The sequence below is a fragment of the Nerophis lumbriciformis genome, linkage group LG33 (assembly GCF_033978685.3).
Source record: "Nerophis lumbriciformis linkage group LG33, RoL_Nlum_v2.1, whole genome shotgun sequence".
Classification (NCBI taxonomy): domain Eukaryota; kingdom Metazoa; phylum Chordata; class Actinopteri; order Syngnathiformes; family Syngnathidae; genus Nerophis; species Nerophis lumbriciformis.
This window is the reverse complement of record NC_084580.2, coordinates 5,442,155-5,467,500: the sequence shown is the minus strand read 5'-3', so window position 1 is coordinate 5,467,500 and position 25,346 is coordinate 5,442,155. Positions and strand designations below refer to the sequence as shown.

The 25,346-nt window shown below is 40.8% G+C and overlaps 1 protein-coding gene across 2 annotated transcripts in view; it reads left to right on the top strand.

Annotated features, from left to right (window-relative positions):
* The window catches only part of top3b (DNA topoisomerase III beta), a 104,733-nt gene that overhangs the window by 75,499 nt on the left and 3,888 nt on the right, over positions 1–25,346 (top strand). The window contains exons 12-17 of one of the 2 annotated variants that reach the window (XM_061928963.2): positions 1,943–2,116; positions 2,669–2,797; positions 7,593–7,742; positions 10,620–10,720; positions 18,844–19,045; positions 20,161–20,348. In XM_061928963.2, coding sequence (XP_061784947.1) covers positions 1,943–2,116; positions 2,669–2,797; positions 7,593–7,742; positions 10,620–10,720; positions 18,844–19,045; positions 20,161–20,348 — 944 coding nt within the window. The remainder of the gene's footprint in view (positions 1–1,942; positions 2,117–2,668; positions 2,798–7,592; positions 7,743–10,619; positions 10,721–18,843; positions 19,046–20,160; positions 20,349–25,346) is intronic. The other variant, XM_061928964.1, reaches the window with a different exon arrangement.

Below are 25,346 nucleotides of genomic sequence, written 5' to 3'. Positions count from 1 at the left end.
TGTACAATACTCAATACTTGGTTGGAGCTCCTGCGATGAGGTGGCGACTTGTCCAGGGTGTACCCCGCCTTCCGCCCGATTGTAGCTGAGATAGGCTCCAGCGACCCCCGCGACCCCAAAGGGAATAAGCGGTAGAAAATGGATGGATGGATGGTTGGAGCTCCTTTTGCCTCAATTACTGCGTTAATGCGGCGTGGCATGGAGTCGATGAGTTTCTGGCACTGCTCAGGTGTTATGAGAGCCCAGGTTGCTCTGATAGTGGCCTTCAACTCTTCTGCGTTTTTGGGTCTGGCATTCTGCATCTTCCTTTTCACAATACCCCACAGATTTTCTATGGGGCTAAGGTCAGGGGAGTTGGCGGGCCAATTTAGAACAGAAATACCATGGTCCGTAAACCAGGCACGGGTAGATTTTGCGCTGTGTGCAGGCGCCAAGTCCTGTTGGAACTTGAAATCTCCATCTCCATAGAGCAGGTCAGCAGCAGGAAGCATGAAGTGCTCTAAAACTTGCTGGTAGACGGCTGCGTTGACCCTGGATCTCAGGAAACAGAGTGGACCGACACCAGCAGATGACATGGCACCCCAAACCATCACTGATGGTGGAAACTTTACACTAGACTTCAGGCAACGTGGATCCTGTGCCTCTCCTGTCTTCCTCCAGACTCTGGGACCTCGATTTCCAAAGGAAATGCAAAATTTGCATGGTTGGGTGATGGTTTGGGGTGCCATGTCATTTGCTGGTGTCGGTCCACTCTGTTTCCTGAGATCCAGGGTCAACGCAGCCGTCTACCAGCAAGTTTTAGAGCACTTCATGCTTCCTGCTGCTGACCTGCTCTATGGAGATGGAGATTTCAAGTTCCATTGGGGTCATTGTCCTGAACACCCAACTGCGCCCGAGACCCAATCTCCGGACTGATGATTTTAGGTTTTCCTGAAGAATTTGGAGGTAATCCTCTTTTTTCATTGTCCCATTTACTCTCTGTAAAGCACCAGTCTCATTGGCAGCAAAACAGGCCCAGAGCATAATACTACCACCACCATGCTTGATGGAAGGACTAGTGTTCCTGGGATTAAAGGCCTCACATTTTCTCCTCCAAACATATTGCTGGGTATTGTGGCCAAACAACTAAATTTTTGTTTCATCTGACATCACATGGACAAAGATAAGACCTTCTGTAAGAAAGGTTTGCTCATTTCCAAGACGAGGTGTGTGTGCGGGTGTCGTGTGTGACCGTGCTCGGGGTGTGTGGCCACACCAGAGAAGCAAATAATAATTTGCAGATGTATTCTTGTTATGATGGTCTATTTATTCAATGATAGCTAATGTTCGCTATCCATATTGCTATTATTAGCTGACAACACAAAAGTTACGCACAGGTGTAGTTATGTCACTACACTTCAAAAGGGCGGTATATAATGCTTAAAACACAAAAGAAAGTTTGCACCCGGTTGCCATCTGCCTTAAGGTTGCAAACAGCTCACTGTAATAAACTGCATTTACCACAATCTTTTTTAATATATATGTCTGTATTGATAATATACCAAATGATTCATAATTGAGGGAATGTGTGTTTAATTTTAGTATTTAAGCCAAAACCCTTGTTCAGTGTGACAAATTCCTCATGTTAATTGGCCATTTTTCTGAATTGAAATAAATATGTTTCTACTTATTCTTATTCCAATTCAAATTCGAATTTGGCACCATTTGGAGTGCAGCCAATTCAATTTGAATTTCAATTATTTAAATCAATTCCAATTTCTTAATTTACACAGGCCTAGTTTGAAAATGTTTCCATCCATCCATCCATTTTCTACCGCTTATTCCCTTTGGGGTCGCGGGGGCCGCTAGAGCCTATCTCAGCTACAATCGGGCTTTATTTATCATACTTGGTTTTATTATTTTTCTAGGAACTAATGCGTGAACAAAATGTTTTTGTTTCCAGGTTACACAGCTGTGATGCCATGGCAGGGTATCCCTCTCGAAGAAGCCCTACCTGTCTGTCAGAAGGGAGACATGTTTACAGTAGATGAGATTAAGCTGGTGGAAAAGCAGACAATCCCTCCAGACTTCTTGACTGAGGCTGAACTTATCACTCTAATGGAGAAACATGGTGTTGGTAATACCTGTGTTTTGTAAATGTTAGTTTTATTAGCACAATTTGTTTAATGCTGGCTTGTCAGTCCGTCTAACCCTTCAATTTCAATGTATTTAGGATATCCCTTTGAGATTCAGTATCCTTAACTACAATACAACATCACAAGCAATAGAATACAACTTCAACTTCAGAAACAAGAACAACTTTTTTGCAAGTGGGAAAATTCATTTGAATTAAAGATAATTAAAAAAAAAAAGTAATCGACTTTTAAAGAGCAGGATTATTATTTCAATCATATAGAGCTTTGAATTTAAATGGCCTAATTCTTTATCAATTTTAAGGATTGTAAAAAATGGATAAGTCATACAATATAGAATGTCTGATAAAATAAGAAGCTATATACAGAACCACAGTGGTTTTAAGTACGGTCAAATGTGTAAGTAAATAAATTGCCTTAATGCATTTTCATACTGCTCTCACCTTATTATAACCAGGAGGGCTTTGAATAAAATTGTGGACAAAAGCAGTTTCCATACACACAAATTAAAGTTGATTGTTTTTCTGCTCCTGCAGGCACTGATGCTAGCATCCCTGTCCACATTAACAACATCTGCCAAAGGAACTATGTGACAGTAGAGAATGGACGCAAGTTAAAGCCAACCAACCTGGGCATAGTGCTTGTGCACGGCTACTACAAGATTGGTATCTTTCCTCATTTATTGCATGTTTAGGACTTTATCTTGATTAAGTGTTTCTACTTGCGCCCAGTGTTGTGGTTTGTGTAACGGAACAAACATTTAAACGCAACCCTTTTGTTTTTGCTTCCATTTTTCATGAGTTGAACTCAAAGATCTAAAACTGTTGCTATATACCGTATTTTCCGGATTATAACTCACAGTTTTTTTCATAGTTTGGCCAGGGGTGCGATTTATATACTGGAGCGACTTATGTGTGAAATTATTAACACATTACCGTAAAAATATCAAATAATATTATTTATCTTCAGTGACAACCGAAACCATCCTGTTCTGTCAGAAAGGCTGGAATAATTGGAACTGCAACTGACGATGACTCTGACGTAAGCGACGTACCGATAGAAGAGGAAGTGGCTACCTTTGGAGTTGGCAGAGTTGTTTAGAAGCGACACCGAGAAAGAAAATTTCATGTAATTTAGCGATTAAGAGTGACAGATTGTTTGGTAAACGTATAGCATGTTCTATATGTTATAGTTATTTGAATGACTCTTTCGATATGTTATGTTGACATACCAGGCACGTTCTCAGTTCGTTATTTATGCGTCATATAACGTACACTTATTCAGCCTGTTGTTCACTATTTTTTATTTATTTTAAATTGCCTTTCAAATGTCTATTCTTGGTGTAGGATTTTATCAAATAAAAAAAATGCGACTTATACTCTAGTCCGACTTATATATGTTTTTTTCCTTCTTTATTATGCATTTTCGGCCGGTGCGATTTATACTCCGGAGCGATTTATAATCCGAAAAATACGGTACACAAGACCTATTCCTCTCAAATATTGTTCAAAAATCTCTCTAAATCTGTCTTCTTTGCCAAGATAATCCATCCCACCTCACAGGTGTGGCGTATCAAGATGCTGATTAAACCGCATGGGTATTGCACAAGTGCCCCTTAGGCTGCCCACAGTAAAAGGCCACTCTGAAATGTGCAGTTTTGCTTTAATGGCCGTCTGGGGGTGTCAGAAAAGCGTCAGTATCTGCTGTGACCACCATTTGCCTCACACAGTGCAACACATCTCCTTATAGAGTTGATCAGGTTGTTATTGTGGCCTGTAGAATGTTGGTCCACTCCTCTTCAATGGCTGCGCGAAGTTGCTGATATTAGCAGGAACTGGAACACGCTGTCGTATACGCCAACATCATCTCAAACATGCTCAATGGGTGACATGTCCGGTGAGTATGCTGGTATACTGGTCATGAAAGAACTGGGATGTTTTCAGCTTTCAGGAATTGTTTTTCCATCATTGCAACATGGGACCGTGCATTGTCATGCTGCAGCATGAAGTGATGGTCTCGGGTGCAAGGCACAACAATGGGCCTCGGTGTCTAGTCACGGTATCTGTGCATTCATAAGGCCATCAATAAAACCCACTTGCGTTAGTTGTCCATAACAAACGCCTGCCAATACCATAACCCCACCCCCACATCAGCAAACCGCTCTCCCACACGACGCCACACACACTGTCTGCCACCTGCCCTGAACAGTGAAAACCGGGATTCATCCGTGAAGAGAACACCTCCCTACCGTGCTAGACGCCATCGAATGTGAGCCTTTTCCCACTCAAGTCGGTTACGACGACAAACAGCAGTCAGGTCGAAACTCCGATGAGGACGACAAACATGCAGATGAACTTCCCTGAGATTGTTTCTCACAGTTTGTGCAGAAATTTTGTTGGTAATGCAAACCAATTGTTGCAGCAGCACTCCGGGTGGCTGATTTCAGACGATCATGGAGGTGCACCTGCTGGATGTGTGGGTCCTGGGCTGTTGTGATTACACGTGGTGTGCTGTTGTGAGGCCAGTTGGATGTACTGCCAAATTCACTGAAACGCCTTTGGAGACGGGTTATGGTAGAGAAATGAACATTCAATTCACAGGCAACAGCTCTGGTTGACATTCCTGCTGTCAGCATGCCAACTGCACGCTCCCTCAAAACTTGCAACATCTGTGGCATTGTGCTGTGTTATATGATATGATGATGAGTTCAACTCGGGAAAAATGGGAGTAAAAACAAAAGTGTTGCATTTATATTTTTGTTCAGTGTATATGTATATATATATATATATATATATATATATATATATATATATATATACTGTGGGTGTGTGGGTGCCTTACATAGTTCCGGGTCACCCTTGGGCAAGGTGTAGCACCCGATTGCCCCCCCCATCAGGGTTACAATACCCCCCATGAACCAAACTAGAAGAGGATGCGTTACCCGGCCCGGAGAAAGCCCGGGGCCCTCCTCCGTAGCTAGGCCCGGAGGTAGGGCTCGTCAGCGAGCGCCTGGTAGCCGGGCTAGCCACGGAGCCCGGCCGGGCACAGCCCGAAGAAGCTACGTAGACACACCATCTTCCCCGCCACGTGGGCCCACCACCCACGGTCGGAACCAGTGGGGTCAGGTGCGCTGCCAAGTGGATGGCAGTGAAAGTTGAGGCTCCGGAAGGACCAATTCGGGGCAACAGAGGCTGACTTTCGGGATGTGGAACGTCTTTACGCTGGTGGGGAAGGAGCCTGAGCTGGTGCGAGAGGTGGAGCGCTACCGGTTGGATCTAGTGGGGCTTACCTCTACGCATAGCAAGGGCTCTGAAACCACACTCCTGGACAAGGGATAGACCTTGTTCACTTCTGGAGTTGCTCAGCGTGTGAGGGCACAGGCGGGTGTGGGGATACTCAGGAGTCCCCGGCTGAGTGCCTGTACGTTGGAGTTCACCCCAGTGGACAAGAGGGTCGCCTCCCTTCGCCTTAGGGTTGGAGGGGGGGAAACTCTGACTGTTGTTTGTGCGTACGCACCAAACAAGAGTTCAGAGTATTCGGCCTTCTTGGATACCTTGCATGGGGTCCTGTATGGGGAGCCGGCAGGGGATCCATAGTCTTGCTGGGGGACTTCAACGCGCACGTGGGCAATGACAGTGATACTTGGACTGGCGTGATTGGGAGGAACGGTCTCCCTGATCTGAACCTGAGTGGTGGATTGTTATTGGACTTCTGTGCTAGTCACGGACTTGCGATAACAAACACCATATTCAAGCATAAGGATGCTCATAGGTGTACCTGGTACCAGAGCACCCTAGGCTAAAGATCAATGATCGATTTTGTAATCGTATCAGCTGATCTGAGGCCGTATGTTTTGGACACTCGGGTGAAGAGAGGGGCTGAACTGTCAACTGATCACCATCTGGTGGTGAGTTGGGTTAGATGGCACGGGAAACCTCTGGACAGACCTGGCAAACCCAAGCATGTAGTGCGGGTGAACTGGGAACGTTTGGAGGAGTCCTCTGTTCGGAAGGACTTCAACTCCCACCTCCGGCGGGACTTCTCTGCCATCCCTGTGGAGGTTGGGGACATTGAACAGGAATGGGCGATGTTCAAAGCCTCTATTGCTAAAGCTGCGAGCTGTGGCCAGAAGGTCTTGGGTGCCTCAAGGGGCGGTAACCCTCGAACATCCTGGTGGACAGTGGTGGTCAGGGAAGCCGTCCGACTGAAGAATGAGTCCTACCGGGGTATGTTATCCCAGGGGACTCCGGAGGCAGTTGCAAGGTACCGACAGGCCCGAAGGGCTGCGGCCGTGTCTGTGGACGAGGCTAAGCAGTTCGGGGAATCCATGGAGAAGGACTATCGGGCGGTCCCAAAGCTGTTCTGGAAGACCATACAGCACCTCAGGAGGGGGAAGCAGGGAACCATTTAAGCTGTGTACGGCAAGGATGGGACTTTGCTGACTAAGTGAGGAAGTCGTAGGGCGTTGGAAAGAGCACTTTGAGGAACTCCTGAACCCAAATACATCAGACCAGGGTGTCCTGGTGCCAAGTGCACATATGGACACGCTTATGTTTGAACATGGTGTTCGTTATGGACAATCTGTGACGGGCACAAAAGTCCAATAACAAAACACCGCTCGGGTTCAGATTCGGGCAGCCATTCTTCCCAATCACGCCTTTCCAGGTTTCACTGTCGTTGCCAACATGAGCATTGAAGTCCCCCAGTAGAACGAGGGAATCACCCGGGGGAGCACTCTCAAGTACTCCCTCGAGTGAATACAAAAAGGGTGGGTACTCTGAGCTGCGGTTTGGCGCGTAAGCGCAAACCACAGTCAGGACCCGTCCCCCACCCGAAGACGGAGGGAAGCTACCCTCTCGTCCACCGGGTTGAACTCCAACGTACAGGCTCTGAGCCGGGGGAACAAGAATTGCCACCCCAGCCCGTCGCCTCTCACTGCCGGCAACGCCAGAGTGAAAGAGAGTCCAGCCCCTCTTGAGAGAACTGGTTCCAGAGCCCTTGCTGTGCGTCGAAGTGAGTCCGACTATATCTACCCGGAACTTCTCCACCTCGCGCAGTAGCTCAGGCTCCTTCCCCCCCCCCAGCGAGGTGATGTTCCACGTCCCAAGAGCTAGCTTCTGTAGCCGAGGATCGGACCGCCAAGTGCCCTGCCTTCGGCTTCCGCCCAGCTCACATCGCACCCGACCTCTATGACCCCTGCTATGGGTGGTGAGCCCATTGGAGGGGGGACCCACGTTGCCTCTTCGGGCTGTGCCCGGCCGGGCCCCATGGGGACAGGCCCGGCCACCAGGCGCTCGCCATCGTGCCCCACCTCCGGGCCTGGCTCCAGAGGGGTGCCCCGGTGACCCGCGTCCAGGCGAGGGAAATCTGGGTCCTTGGTTTTTATATTTCATGGAGGTCTTCGAGTTGGTTGAATTCATTAATTAAATGAAAATCTTTATTGTGTGTCTATTTTTTCAGATGCAGAACTGGTACTCCCCACCATCCGCAGTGCTGTTGAAAAGCAACTTAATTTAATAGCACTTGGAAAGGCCAACTTCCAGCAAGTACTCCAGCATACATTGGACATTTTCAAGAGGAAGTTTCACTTTTTTGTGGACTGTGTCTCTGGTACGTTTGCAAAAATCCTGGATTAATAGGCCTTACATGGTCAGTATTTGAGGGGCAAATCACTAATTAGATAGTGAATTTAAATGAACTTTAAATGGTCATGTGATCAAGATAATGAGTTGAAATACTTTTTTGATTATTTTATCATTAGAAAATACTTTAACTTGTACTTTTTAACACTTTATTTATCAGTAACATGCCTGGCAGGTCTTAGAGACTTCAAGAACTAGATGAATTTTTAAGTAATACTACTATGATGAACTGAAATTATAGCCCTTGGCCCCTATGAACTCAGAAGAAAGGTATGTGTTATGCTGTTTTCCTCAATAAGCACAAAGCATAGATATAGAAGCTGAAATAAGTCAGTATTTTTAAAGTACCGGTACATAGTATGATAAAATAATAACTGACTTGTTTAATAAATGCCAGAATGTTCTCAAAGAAGACACCTTAATTACGTAACATGCCGCAGAGAACCGGTGGACAGAAACCTCTCAACGATGCATTTTGAATTTATTTTTTTTGTATACACAATGAAATTAATACAGCGTAAAAATAGTGTATACGGTATGTAGGCAGTAGACAAAAATAATAAATAGATCACATGACTTAAAGACAGCATTCATTCATTCAAATCATCCACAACATCATTATTCATGCTTTATTTAGTGATGTAAGAATTTTCCAAATACAAAAGTTTAGACAACGTCATTGACTTGTAAACCAGCAATTAAGAATAATTCACTGCGTAGTTTGTATTAACATTAGATAGTCAAACAGTTCACCAAAATAGCGATCTTTTTGTATGTCTCTGATTATTATAATCATCACAAGTGTAATTTAAACATATTAAAACACCAAATAGCAGTGGAAATTTGTAGTTATCTGTTGGATCTGGGGCTTGACAGTCACTAGCGCTACTTTTTTTTAGCATGTCGCATTATTTTATTCTACTATATTTGCATCGCCACATAGCTACCAAGTCTAATTTATTGTGTGTTAAACATACTTGGCCAATAAAGCTAATTCTGATTTAGATTCTAAACCGAAAGGGACAAGCGGTAGAAAATGGATAGATGGAAGACAAGCTGAAATGAGCTCAATTGCTTCGTAGTGTATATGTGTATAGTGTATATATAGTATAGTGTATAGAAGAAACATAATTATTTGACAAATCAGACTAATTTAGTGCATGGAAACATACTGACTGTAAAAATTGACAATGTCAGACAAGGCTGCACAAATCTTCAATGTTAACTTACAAACTAGTAAAAAAATATTTATGTATCTGTATGCATGTTCAAAATAAACTCAAACCATATCATGCGCTGTCATTTGTGTCTATAGAAATGTTTACATTTCAACCTACAAGAATTCCACTTCCAACCACAAACATGTTGCAGTGAATTGTAAATGTTTATTTATGTTTTACACACACACACACACACACACACACACACACACACACACACACACACACACACACACACACACACACACACACACACACACACCAACTAGAGGGAGGGGGGTCGCCCTTATCTGCGGTCCTTTCCAAGGTTTCTTGAAAACATACAAAATTGCCACTAAATAAAAAAGTAGAAGTTACTCACAAGTTACTCAATATTTGAGAAGTTTTTTCATGGAATATTTACTTAGTCTTATTCAAGTAATTATTTGGATGACTAGTTTTTACTTGAATCGTATTACTGTGAAGTAAAGGTACTCTTACTTGAGTAAAACCTTTGGCTACTCTACCCAGCTATGCAGCACAGTTAGTAACCTCAGTGTTACACTTCATCAGGATCTATCTCTTGATTCCCTTTTGAAGTCACAAGTACAGCATTTCTTAACTTGCAAAATCTAAAAAAAAAAAAAAAAGATACAATCTTAACCCATGCATTTGTGACTTCCGGCCTGGAATATATACAACTATCTGCTATTTGGCTGCCAAAGAAAATGTGTAAAGGCCCTCCTGTGAAGTCCAAAATGCGGCTGCATGTGTTGTAACCAGGAGAAGAGATCATATGTCTCTTGGACTAGCTTCACTGCACTGATGTCCTTATAAATTTGTAATTTATTTAAAGTATTCCTTCTTACATATAAACCTCCTTACATATAAATCACTAAATAGCCAGGCACCATTGTACCTTAAAACACACCTATTAACCTTTCCATTTTTCCCAGGAAATCACGTTTTTTGTCTTTCTTTCCTGGCGTCTTCCTGGTCCTATTTTTCCCCCGGGTGTGCCTACCATGAAAAAAAAATATTGCTAATACTGCTGCTACTACAGCAAGTGGGTCAGCTCACCTTTAGCTTCGGCAATACACTGAGGTGGGCTCTTGGGTGGGTTCCCGGCGAGACGCATGCTACGTAATTAAATCAAATCAACAGTGCAAGATGGACATGAAGACGACGGAAAAGACATCTCTGCCAAAAATCAATGACCTTGTTTAAAAACTTTGACAAATAGAAGACTCAATATCATTACCTAATCAATCAATCAATCAATCTTTATTTATATAGCCCTAAATCACAAGTGTCTCAAAGGGCTGAAGAAAAGCAGGCCTGTCACACATCCTCAAGCTTTTTGCCGGAGTGTTTAACATCGAGCAATAAATGCGGTAGGCCAGCTTTAATAATGTCTCACCCGTAAGCACCGTGAAATTGAACCTTTCTAATTGCTGTCTTGTTTTATTTTCACAACAGCAGCGGAAAAAAATTGCTGTTGCTTAAGCAGGTTGATGTCACAGATGCATGAATTACTTAGAATACTGTAATGATTATTTGATTCCTTTAGTTGTTATTTTTGAAAGGGTACAACACGTTTAGGTTTTATTCATATGACATTGATGCCTATCTGCTCTGATCTGCAGGTATGGATCAATTAATGGAAGTCTCTTTTTCGCCAATTGCTGCTGCAGGAAAACCATTATCTCGTTGTGGCAAGTGCCACCGGTTCATGAAATTAATCCAGGTAAGCACAATCAACTTCCACTTAAATAACATTCTAAATATGTTGTGTTTTAAAAAAAACTGTTTTAAAACATTCTACCTTTACACAACCCATATAATATATATAAATGTAGTTTTGTCTGGTGTGACTTTATCACATTTCCTTTAAAGATACCAATAGACAGCTGAGTGTAAATTAGATGTGAAACACACGATATGCATAAATCTATTAAAATTATGTGTCGCGGCAAAAGTTTTGAATTTCCATCTCAATACAATTGGGATGATGAATGACTTGATGGAATTTTCTCATAAATAATTTTATGAATGAAATGATTGAATATGTACCAATTATGTTTGAATTTAAAATAGATTTAGCTCTTATCTGTAGGTTGTTTTGTGTTCAGAATGAATTAGTCATTTCTATTCAGGTAAGCTCTTCAGTGTGAAGTACCTACAAAGCCCAGGGAAAAAAAACAGATATGAGTCACAGTCATGGACAAAAAATACATTACTGATTTTGTATTATACATCACATGACACTTTTGAATACAAGATGTGATAAACTTAAAAAGTATGGGAAATCATTCTAAAGAAACACCATAAACAAAGTTAATCTAAGTGCTATTTGCCATTATTTTAGAAAACAGACACTGTTTTTTACTCCACAAAAATACAAATGCAATTTCCTAAATTCATTCCTTGAAGTGATTAACAGATTATGTTTGCATTTATAAATTTACTACAATTAAGCTCTTAAAATGTCACGCTCCAAACGTCACGTGACTAGTTATGTTTGGACCACCATATTGGCAAGGGAAGCAGCAGCTAAAATGAATGGCCTTCAGTTGACTTCACATTTTAATCCCACAGATATTGAACAATACAGCATAAAACTTAATTGGTCTTCTCCTCCTACTTACAGCACACACACACACATATAGGACTTCGAGGGATTGTCCTGCGGGGAGGTATGGCGGGGGGCTGCAGTCCTCCTGACTTGTCCCCTGCTCGTCCATCCCTCAACTTTAACTGCATGTTAGACAATTAAGGTTTGGGGGGCTCGGCATGGTAGGGACCCACCATGGCCTTGATTTCCCCCAATTTTAATCGCATTATTAGTCTCCACCCGCATACATATCTCCCTCACGCTACAGTACACACATCAATAGGGACTGGAGGTTGGCAGTAATGGCTGACCTCCTAATTTTAACTATACAGTAGACACTCTGTGGTCCTTATACACTGCCACATGACATACACGGGTGGCTCCTCAGTCGGCGCAGGCTCCGGGTACTGTGGTCTGGTGGCCTGTCATTCCCGTGCTGAGACCTGCTAAGGATGTGAGGTTTTTAATTGTTTTAAATTTCATTTTATTTGTTTTATTTTTTTAATGGAGGTGGATTGGGTGGTCAATTGTCTTCACTTCCGGTTTGTGTGGCGTTGCGCAGGTTTCGCTTTCTGTTGAGCGGGGTCCGTGCCCGTCTGTTCCGGCCTCGCGCTGTGGGGCCTGTGTCGGTGGCTTGATGCGGAGGCAACGCTGTCCTTTTGTTTGGTGCTGTTTCTTGGTTGTTTGGACGATGTTGTGTTTGTGCGGGTTCGGATTGGGGAGTGGAGTCTTTTACTGGGGGAGGTGTTGATGTCTCTTTTTTGCGTGTTGTCGTTTGGGATGACTTGTGTGCTGACACTGGCTGGTCTCCATGGTCCTGTTGGCATGTGGTTGTCGGTCACGTTTTTTTGGTCACTTTGATTGGATCGAGTGGTGCTGGTTGTCAAGTGTATTGCAGCCGTTATTTCTGCATGCACGTGGTTGTTGTCGGGGCTGGCGAACTTGCAGGCTTCATTCTGGTTTGTTGTTGTGTTGGTTGGTTTGTCGGGTGTCGGCCCGGGCCTGCGCTTGTGCTCTGCCGCACCGTCCTTCACGCCATCTTTCATGCCCAGTGTCGTGCCGTCGTCTGGGTGCAGGGTTGTCCCTAGTATTTTGTGTAACTTGCTGACAGTTTTGGCTAGCACTTCAGCATTAGTTAGCTATGACCAAGGCTAAAGTGCCTGCTGTACTTTGTCTGGACACAAGAATATTGCACCTGGATAGGATTCACATTCAAAATGTACATGCTAACATGTCCTCACATGTGTTTGAATAAAACCTTTGTTATGCAAGTCAAACATATAAAATGGCATTATCTGCCTAAATAGATGTTTACCTTGTTGCCTTTCTTAAACATGAAGGGTAATTTCTGGTAATGTTGTATCATTAATATATTTTATATTGTGCAATGCCAGCTCTGTTTGACAGTGTAAACATTCCACCACAATGTCTGTCTTTTTCACTTTTGAAGGATTGCAAAACCTCTCAGCTTCTTGGAGCTCTTTGCCGTCTTTCCACTTTGACGTTATTTTTCTGAGCCATCGCTCTCTATCCACACTCCACTAGTCCCGTCGACCTTCCCATACACACAGGCCAAATCACCGGCAGCGGAAGCTAGATCACCATGAGATCACACTGCTCTCGTGTGCGCTGGACAGAGGCGGTCCCCCCAAAAAAGATTGACCCCCCCAATCTACGTCTCCAACACAACAATATATTATATTACTTGTATTATTTTATTAGATAATCTTAAATACAGAAAGGTAACAAAAACAGACATACATAAACAAAAACAGAGGAAAAAGCAAAATAATTAAATTATATATATATATAGTATATATGTATACATGAGTATTTGTGTGTGTATATGTATGTATATATGTATTTATGTATGTATATGTACAAACCCCATTTCCATATGAGTTGGGAAATTGTGTTAGATGTAAATATAAACGGAATACAATGATTTGCAAATCATATTCAACCCATATTCAGTTGAATATGCTACAAAGACAACATATTTGATGTTCAAACTGATAAACTTTTTTTTTTTTGCAAATAATCATTAACTTTAGAATTTGATGCCAGCAACACGTGACAAAGAAGTTGGGAAAGGTGGCAATAAATACTGATAAAGTTAAGGAATGCTCATCAAACACTTATTTGGAACATCCCACAGGTGAACAGGCACATTGGGAACAGGTGGGTGCCATGATTGGGTATAAAAGTAGATTCCATGAAATGCTCAGTCATTTACAAACAAGCATGGGGTGAGGGTCACCACTTTGTCAACAAATGCGTGAGCAAATTGTTGAACAGTTTAAGAAAAACCTTTCTAAACCAGCTATTGCAAGGAATTTAGGGATTTCACCATTCACGGTCCGTAATATCATCAAAGGGTTCAGAGAATCTGGAGCTTCGTGCAGTACGTAAGCAGCTAAGCCTGTGACCTTCGATCCCTCAGGCTGTACTGCATCAACAAGCGACATCAGTGTGTAAAGGATATCACCACATGGGCTCAGGAACACTTCAGAAACCCACTGTCAGTAACTACAGTTGGTCGCTACATCTGTAAGTGCAAGTTAAAACTTTCCAATGCAAGGCAAAAAACGTTCATCAACAACACCCAGAAACGCCGTCGGCTTCGCTGGGCCTGAGCTCATCTAAGATGGACTGATACAAAGTGGAAAAGTGTTCTGTGGTCTGACGAGTCCGCATTTCAAATTGTTTTGTGAAACTGTGGACGTCGTGTCCTCCGGACCAAAGAGGAAAAGAACCATCCGGATTGTTATAGGCGCAAAGTTGAAAAGCCAGCATCTGTGATGGTATGGGGGTATATTAGTGCCCAAGACATGGGTAACTTACACATCTGTGAAGGCGCCATTAATGCTGAAAGGTACATAAAGGTTTTGGAACATCATATTTTGCCATCCAAGCAACATTACCATGGACGCCCCTGCTTATTTCAGCAAGACAATGTCAAGCCACGTGTTACATCAACGTGGCTTCATAGTAAAAGAGTGCGGGTACTAGACTGGCCTGCCTGTAGTTCAGACCTGTCTCCCATTGAAAATGTGTGGCGCATTATGAAGCCTAAAATACCACAACGGAGACCCCCGGACTGTTGAACAACTTAAGCTGTACATCAAGCAAGAATGGGAAAGAATTCCACCTGAGAAGCTTAAAAAATGTGTCTCCTCAGTTCCCAAAAATGTAATGAGTGTTGTTAAAAGGAAAGGCCATGTAACACAGTGGTGAACATGCCCTTTCCCAACTACTTTGGCACGTGTTGCAGCCATGAAATTCTAAGTTAATTATTATTTGCAAAAAAAAATTAAGTTTATGAGTTTGAACATCAAATATCTTGTCTTTGTAGTGCATTCAATTGAATATGGGTTGAAAAGGATTTGCAAATCATTGTATTCCGTTTATATTTACATCTAACACAATTTCCCAACTCATAAGGAAACGGGGTTTGTATATATATATATGTGTGTGTGTGTATATATATATATATATGTGTATATATGTGTGTGTGTATATATATATATATATATATATATATATATATATATATATATATATATATATATATATATGTGTGTGTATATATATGTATATGTATATATATATGTGTGTATATATTTATATATATATATATATATATATATATGTCTTAATAAGGTTATCCAAAAAATAGTGCTCGATACCGTAGTAGAGCGCAATATATGTATGTGTGGGAAAAAAAATCACAAGACTATTTCATCTCTACAGGCCTGTTTCATGAGGGGAGGTTCCCTCAATCATCAGGAGAAAATCTCCTGATGATTGAGGGAACCCCCCCCTCATGAAACAGGCCTGTAGAGATGAAATAGTCTTGTGATTTTTTTTTCCCACACATACATATATATATATATATATATATATATATATATATATATATATATATATATATATATATATTAGGGCTGGGCAACGATTAAAATGTTTAATCATAATTAATCGCACTATTTCTCCGATTAATCACGATTAACTGCATTGTATACGCAAAACCCAATAATGAATTCAAAAGTAGTGTGTAGTGCACCTTTATTGGAATATTCTCCCATATAAACAAAAGCGCCAAAACATCTGTTGTGCAAACACAATTTAAATCAGTACTCGTTAAACAGTAGCAGTTAAATAGCATATTTTATGAAAATCAACTCAAAAAATGTCAATACAAACATTCAAGTTTATTGCCACTGCCAGGGTATTTAGGTTGTCCTGTTTGTTATGTAAAATAAATATAATCTACATACAAATCACTGAGCCACAATCATAACATCCAAACAGGCAATTTCTGAGGTAACAGCAGAAACATTTTCCTCTAATTTTCCTTTCCATAATGCCTCTCCTCTGTTTTCATTATAGACAGAGCATGTGAATGCAGCACCCACTTTTCATCAATATAATGCACTGTAACTCCGAGGTAATTATGCTTACCGATTGATGTCCAGTAGTCCCCACTGAAAGCAGCTACAGTTGCACGTTGTAAAGTTGTCACTTTTACAGTCCTCTCCTTTTCATACAACTGGTGTATTCTTGGTGCGATGGTGCGTCTTGATAGCGGCTCATACGTGCTGTCACTTGTTGCGATTCGCACAGTGTTTCTCAGGCCGGCGTCTTCCACAACACTAATGGGCCTACAGTCTGTAACTATCCACTTCGCTATGGCATTTGTTAGCTTCTCTTGCTTTCGTGTATCTATACTTCTCCCGCACGCTGCATTTAACGTAGTCTGCCCAAGCCTGGCTCCACTTTCTGCTTTGTTGAATGGTTTGCTCGCATCAACAGTGTGCTTGGCATTAAGGTGATATTTTAGACTGTAAGTACTCCTGTGAGAAGAAAATTCAGCTTGGCAGTGGCTACAAACCACTTTGCTTCTGTCAAATCCGCCACCTGGAAGTACTTTATAATGAAAATGACCCTGTAAAAGTTCTGTTGAGTTACCCTTCTTCTCCATGCTTGTTTTGTTTTCTTCCGCGTTCTCCTTCCTTTTCCGCAGGAGCCAGCAATAGGCGTTAACAAAATAAAAGCATGTAAAAAACATACGCCATAACACGCGATAAAATATTTGTCGGCGTTAATTTATTGATGGGTTAACTCAAAATTAACGCATTAACTTGCCCAGCCCTATTATATATATATATATATATATATATATATATATATATATACAAACTCCATTTCCATATGAGTTGGGAAATTGTGTTAGATGTAAATATAAACGGAATACAATGATTTGCAAATCATTTTCAACCCATATTCAGTTGAATATGCTACAAAGACAACATATTTGATGTTCAAACCGATAAACATTTTTTTTTTTGCAAATAATCATTAACTTTAGAATTTGATGCCAGCAACACGTGACAAAGAAGTTGGGAAAGGTGGCAATAAATACTGATAAAGTTGAGGAATGCTCATCAAACACTTATTTGGAACATCCCACAGGTGAACAGGCAAATTGGGAACAGGTGGGTGCCATGATTGGGTATAAAAGTAGATTCCATGAAATGCTCAGTCATTTACAAACAAGCATGGGGTGAGGGTCACCACTTTGTCAACAAATGCGTGAGCAAATTGTTGAACAGTTTAAGAAAAACCTTTCTAAACCAGCTATTGCAAGGAATTTAGGAATGTCACCATCTACGGTCCGTAATATCATCAAAGGGTTCAGAGAATCTGGAGAAATCACTGCACGTAAGAAGCTAAGCCTGTGACCTTCGATCCCTCAGGCTGTACTGCATCAACAAGCGACATCAGTGTGTAAAGAATAAATCAAATCAAATCAAATCAACTTTATTTATAAAGCACATTTAAAATTTACCACAGGGGTAGCCAAAGTGCTGTACAATGGACAGGTTAAAAGATAAAACGAGTACCGAGCAAACACAACACAACACAAACAGAACATGATAAAAAATAAATAAATAAAATAGAATAAATAAAAACATAAAAACAGGTTCACAGCAGGTGTATTATGGGGCGCCATTGCAGGATGGATATGGATATCACTCACATGGGCTCAGGAACACTTCAGAAAACCACTGTCAGTAACTACAGTTGGTCGCTACATCTGTAAGTGCAAGTTAAAACTCTCCTATGCAAGGCGAAAACCGTTTATCAACAACACCCAGAAACGCCGTCGGCTTCGCTGGGCCTGAACTCATCTAAGATGGACTGATACAAAGTGGAAAAGCGTTCTGTGGTCTGACGAGTCCACATTTCAAATTGTTTTTTGGAAACTGTGGACGTCGTGTCGTCCTGTTTCAAAGAGGAAAAGAACCATTCGGAATGTTATCGGCGCAAAGTTGAAAAGCCAACATCTGTGATGGTATGGGGGTGTATTAGTGCCCAAGACATGGGTAACTTACACATCTGTGAAGGCGCCATTAATGCTGAAAGGTACATACAGGTTTTGGAGCAACATATGTTGCCATCCAAGCAACGTTACCATGGACGCCCCTGCTTATTTCAGCAAGACAATACCAAGCCACGTGTTACATCAACGTGGCTTCATAGTAAAAGAGTGCGGGTACTGGACTGGCCTGCCTGTAGTCCAGACCTGTCTCCCGTTGAAAATGTGTGGCGCATTATGAAGCCAAAATACCACAACGGAGACCCCCGGACTGTTGAACAACTTAAGCTGTACATCAAGCAAGAATGGGAAAGAATTCAACTGAAAAGCTTAAAAAATGTGTCTCCTCAGTTCCCAAACGTTTACTGAGTGTTGTTAAAAGGAAAGGCCATGTAACACAGTGGGGAACATGCCCTTTCCCAACTACTTTGGCACGTGTTGCAGCCATGAAATTCTAAGTTAATTATTATTTGCAAAAAAAAAAAAAGTTTATGAGTTTGAACATCAAATATCTTGTCTTTGTAGTGCATTCAATTGAATATGGGTTGAAAAGGATTTGCAAATCATTGTATTCCGTTTATATTTACATCTAACACAATTTCCCAACTCATATGGAAACGAGGTTTGTATATATATGTATATATGCGTGTATGCATATATAAATTTTGTAATCCAATTTTAAAGTGCCCGTTAATTTGAATGTGAGTTTCAAATGTTTGTCAAAATGGCTGCCCGATGGGAGTCATGTTACTGTCAAAATTCTATAGGTGTTTTAACTGTACCGTAACTGTACCAATGAATATGTGAAATTTCACTACTTTTTGTTTATACTTTGTGATATTACTAATTCTCTAGAAAATGTTTGTCCTTGCAGGCCAAACCTAGTCGACTCCACTGCTCCCACTGTGATGAAACATATAGTCTTCCCCAGAATGGAGCCATCAAGTTGTACAAGGAGCTTCGCTGTCCACTGGATGACTTTGAGCTAGTGCTTTGGACCTCTGGGGCCCGAGGCAAAAGTTACCCATTGTGCCCCTACTGTTTCAGCAAACCGCCTTTCAGGGACATGAAAAAAAGTGAGAACTTCCTTTTAAACTTCCACTAAAAGTGTTTTATTTTACTTAATAGTAAGGATAGGATAGACTTGTATTCATCCCACAATGGCGAAATTACATTGTTGCAGTGCAGGGTTTTACATATAGTAACAGAAGTAAAGCGTAATGGAAAACCAAAAAAATTGTAATGAATACTACATATTGTTCACTAATATGTATAAATAGTAAATAAAGTACAACAAAAAACACTAACATCTGTATTGCACACCAAGAAAAAACATCACTATCACATAAGTGTGCTGGAAAGTCTTATGGCTGTGGGCAGAAGGGACCTGCAGTAGCGCTTCCTCTTGCACTGTGGATGTAACAGTCTAATGCTAAAGGGGCTACTTTGGGCCTCCACAGAACAATTTCAGCCTTGATCGATACACCGTGTGTGATCGATAATTTTATTTGTATCTTTCGTATTTGTATTATTTGTATCCCCCCAATATTGTGGGTCTTCTCATAATCAGCATTTTCTGCATATTCATGAAGACAGCCACTCTAAATGGATTGGGCTCCTTATTTTGCTCACCTAAAGGAGAACTGCACTTCGTTCACAATCATTATGAAAGACATGACGAAGGATGGAATTTTTTTTAATGCATTCTAACTTGTAAATAAACGTTAAAAAAAGTCTGCTATTAACGGACCCAATGGGAGGTCCTCTATTTCGCCCATGAAATCCAAAATATAAGCATTCAAAAACCGCCTACAATACTCAATTTACATTTTGTGATTTGAATATTAACCAAGTATTAGCATAGCAATGAAGAGGTCCACTTTTTCTCTGATCTTCCTCTAGGGCAGGACTATTCAATTAGCGGTGTGAGTTCAGTTAAAAACATTTGGATGAAAGGAACATTTTTATATTAGATACCTAAAACTGTCAGAATTTTAGCTCTCAGGAAATATGACCCTCAAAACAATTTACTTGAATAGCCCTGATCTCGGGTTTAGGTTCTGTACCAAAAGTCTAAGAAGGTGCAGAACGTTTGGACAACAAAGTGATAAAGTTTGAGATATTTTGTCTTTAATAACAGTAATTAAATCAAATTTATGACAGGTTGTTTTGTCCTGCCTGTTTTTCCTAGATGTAGGATGCAATGAATGTACCCATCCTTCCTGCCAGCACTCTCTCAATGCTTTGGGTATTGGACAGTGTGTGGAGTGTGACAGTGGAGTTTTGGTACTGGATCCCACCTCTGGGCCGAAATGGAAGATGTCCTGTAATAGGTGCAATGTAGTTGTTCATTTCTTTGAAAATGCACATCGCGTACAGGTAAGATAATCGGTATTTATCATTTTCTTTCCTCTATGACTTCGTATTACATGTAACGTGAAAAAAAATATAACAATACGTTTAACTGACTATTTTTCTAGCGGTTACAAAGCACTACAGAAAAATAACAAATTACACCATGGTAATGGCATCAGTTTGATTTATTTTGCACATGCTTGACATTGCATACAATGAAAGAACATCATGTTTACACTAGCATTGGGAAAATAATCTGGAAGAAACAAAGTTTATTTAATCATAAGCATTCTCCAAATCTTAGCAATTGCTACAGTAACAGTCTATTCACTTCCTGTGTTTATGTTCCCAGATTATCATTATCTATGAGTACACCCATCACATTCTTGCAAGTATATAATGTATTTTTATGGGACAATGATGAAGAAATGACACTTGAATACAATGTAAAGTGTCTATAAGGTGCATGCACTAGTGTCTGCCGCTGGACGAAATGAAACCAAAACTCATAAGTAAATAACTTACATGATATAATGTTGCACATTGATGTACATGCGAGACAGCTGTAATTGACAGTCAGAAAAGCCAATCAAAGTGTACATTGCCTCCGATCTGTGGGAAATGTTTTACAAAGTTGAACATTTCATTGTGGCAAATATAGATATTTATTTGTTGTTGGGGAAACTGCATTTTTGGGGAATTTTAACCATCATTCACAATCCTGATATGAGACAAGAACACACGTCTTTCTCCTTTATGTGCATTTTAAATAGGGAAAAACTGCTAGCATGAGGTGGCTAACAATGCAGGTAATGAAGAGTCTATTCTATAAATCCCTCTAAAAAACATCCATAAACTACCAGCAATAGACCATTTACAAGCTATGACCTGCATTTAACCAAAGCTAGAGCCAACATTTTTATTGTTGGAGCTAACGCAGACTACTTTTCTGGCAGTAACACAGCACCTTACTCCACATTCACAATACAATACCATAGAGCAACAATCTCTATTGACTGAGAATCAAGAACAATCATATGAACTTCTACGATTACACAACCAAATTATCTCTAAAAGCACGTTTTAATGTTTTGTTTGTACACGGCTAGATTGACGGTGTACAGTATATAGCTATGATATCAAGCATTAACTGCTCCATGTACAAGTATCAATATCATGATGACATTTGACAGTCTGGTCCAGCTGGGGCGTCTTTTCCAGGTGATTTGGGTCGGTGAATAAAAAGTTTCTACCACTGACGCTTGTTAACATAAACAATTATTCATTCGTTGTAAATAATTGTTTATATGTATGTATGGATACACGCATAAACAGATATAGTCTTGTATATACAGATAAACAGAGCCTTTCCATGTGACACTATGCGGCACTCAATGTTCACGCTCATCACTTTCATAGACATAAATCAGGTCTGCATAGCTGTTTTCTTAGCTCTGGCTAAGGCCTTCGATTCAGTACATCCTCTTAAAGGGGTCCTATGATTTATTTTAATTTTTCCATTCAAAACACTTCCTTGTGGTCTACATAAGATGTAAGGGTGGTTCTTTGGTCAAATTGTTTGCATACATTTTGCCTTACAGACCATCTTCAAACCGCTTTCTGACCGTCTCTTCAGGATGCGCCATTTTGGATGGTCTTGATCACGTGGCTCCACTTCCACAGTGTCTTCTCTCTATCATCCATGATGTCATTTTTAGTGCTTCCATATCGAGTCTACTGACAGATATGAGTTAGAACTATATTCTACTTTGTATTAGAATTGGCAACAGCGGAGGATGCATGTGCATGTCCGAGCCAATCTGCCCCACAACAAGACAATAGAGAAAAAAGAAGGAACTTATTGACAACAACGTCAGACTACAATGGCGGACTTGCGCAAAACTCTTCAGGTAAAACTTTATCATATATGGAGATATCTGCTGACGTGATCAATGGGAAAAACGTAACAAATTGGTAAAATTACAAACGGCTCGTTTGAAGGAAGTATGAAGGCAAGATTATGTTATAAACTTCTCCGCCATGCCTCCATGGCTTGATTTAAAATCTTTGGGACTTATACATATTCTTAATAAGGAAAAACAGGTACAAATGGACAAAAAAAATTGTTGTTTCATAAAAGGTCAGTAATAATAATTACAATAAAAATAATAAATAATAATACTTTAGTATTGGCTTGTCCAAGATTTGTCTGAACTGCTTTGCCAGCTCTCTCAATAACCGCGTACAACAAGTGAAGTCTGAAAATGTTGTGTCTGATCCGCATAACATTTCTGAAGGTGTGCCCCAATGACCCATATTGGGCCCAAGGTTATTCTGCATCTACATAAATGATGTGGCCAAGGCTATCGGCACCTCCAGGATACATCTTTATACTGACAATACCATAATCTACTCTGTTGGTCCTTCAGTCTTCTCTGCAGCCTCCACCCTCCAATTCAACCTCACTTCTATTGAGAAATCTTTCCTTGACCTTAATCTATTCAAAGAAGACCAAATGCTTGTTATGTGATCGTATCACTTGCCCTTCCAAGATTACCTGTGCTGACGGGTCAGAATTAGAGTTTGTCAGCTCCTGCAAATACTTGGGTCTCTCGTCGCTCACTTTCCTTCAAAACTCACATCAATAACCTGCAGCCCAATGATAATGCCGGATTAGGGTTCCTTTACTGTAATAAATGTATCTATAAGACTCTCTTAGGAAAATCATCTCAATACCTTGCTTTTGCATCTTTCCCATAATAATTACCACCTGAGATCTAGTGACATCATTACCCTCTGTTCCACAAGACTGCACTATCTTTGGAAAAAAATCATTTAGTCATGCTGCAGCAAGCGACAATTCTTCAAACTTTCAACTCTTCTATTATTTTACTTGTTCAAACAGAAAATACAACTGACCTTATCTGACTGTTCCACATGTTTATTCCCCTTCTGGTAGTTATTTAGGCTGATTTTGACGTCTTTGTCTTTTCTTATTGGTTATACTGTTTGTCGTAATCATGTTTATTGTTTCCGGCCTCTTGCCAGATCATCATTGTTAATAAGAAACTGTTCTTAGTTGATCATTCCTGGTAAAATAAAGGTGCAATAAATAAATACATGCCAAGCCATGTAATTTACACCACCAAGTCATGCAGATTTTGTAACCCCTGCTGCAATCTTTACTCTTCAGGCCCTCTTCTGCTCCAACATTTAACCCTCTTTTCGTGTTTGCTTAGCTTTTATAACCAGTAGCTCATCCTCTGTATATTCAGGCTATAAAATATAAGTGTCAGTATGCGTAGCTTTGCGACATGACCCCAAGGTGCAGCAGAAGAGAGGCAGATGGTGAGTAAAATATTATTATTTAATATTTACACTCACAAGGGAGTAGGAGAACAGAACAACAGAAGGCGAGTGCATAAGAGAACTTATTTTGGACTGGGAATAACACGTGTACATTGAGCAAGCAGCAGAGCAGAGACAGCACACTAGGCAAGGATCCAACACTGTCTAAACAATTGAAATAGGAGACTGATTGGCAACCGGGTACAGGTGTTTCCCGGTTGCAAATCACTGACAGGTGTGGGAGCTAGCACTCAGTGTACAGACAGGGGAAGTGCAACTACAAAATAAGAGTACTGGACAGGAACTTAAGTCTTGCAAGGCTATTTTTAATGATAATAACTTTTATTCATAATTAGCCTTTATTCATAATTAGCCTACCTTGGCTTGTTGTGGATCTGAGATAGTTCTTAACTAGTTTCAGTTTGCTAGACACCCCTTCTCCACCTGCAATAGCCACGTGGCCTAGTGGTTAGAGTGTCCGCCCTGAGATCGGTAGGTTGTGAGTTCAAAACCTCGGCCGAGTCATACCAAAGACTATAAAAATGGGACCCATTACCTCCCTGCTTGGCACTCAGCATCAAGGGTTGGAATTGGGGGTTAAATCACCAAAATGATTCCCGGGCGCGGCACCGCTGCTGCCCACTGCTCCCCTCACCTCCCAGGGGGTGATCAAGGGGATGGGTCAAATGCAGAGGACAAATTTCACCACACCTAGTGTGTGTGTGACAATCATTGGTACTTTACTTTAACTTTACTGTTTTGATATGAAAGTCAATGTAAAACTGTCCCAAATTCTAAATAGTCTTTTTACTTTGTTGTTGTCAGCTATTGTGGGGTCTATATTGCTATGGAAATAAACATTAACAAATATTTGAACAATTTAATTTTTTTGTATTTAGACTACTAAAATATCCCACAAATAACACATTTTACAAGACCACATTTAACACTTAATGATAACGTAACTGACCTTTGTCAGTTGCTCATAATTAGTTATTATGAGGATCTGGTAATTATTCAATAATTATAATCACTGAGTAGAACTCGAATGCGTCATAATACAATTCAATGCAGCCTCTGAATATGTGCGTACTGGAGCGCTGTCCGGCTAATATATGTCACACCGATGCTTTACAATAAACTGGCAACTGTCAAGAGTGTAGTGCAGCTAGATGACAGCTTACATAGCCTCCAGAGTCCAGCGTGCACCCTGTCAATAATGTTACAGACATTAAATGAATGAACAAGTAGGCTAATTGTTTCAACCCTCTGTAGTTTTAATCTCTAATCAACAAGTTTTTGATGTCCTGGGCCACTGCTCTGCTCCTCCTACTCCTGGCGTTGCTATTTGCGGGGCATCCTCCTGATCTGCTGGAGTACGCGTGCACTTATTTAATGCCAATGACGAAGAAACATGGGAGGAAGGTTAAGCGGTGTGGGCCAAAACATTTTTTAAGAAATGGCCAAAGGGTTTTTTTTAATTATTAAAATTTGAATGAATTGTGGCTTTATTTTCAGATTAATTCGTATAAATATATATTAGTTCAGTGTATGCATAATCATTTTGTCATTGAAACTGCTGTGGGATGTGTGTGGGCCCTAACGGGTTGAGGGCCCTTAGAATGGTCATCACTTTTTTCCCCTATACAACGGTCCTGGTCTTACCTGCACCAA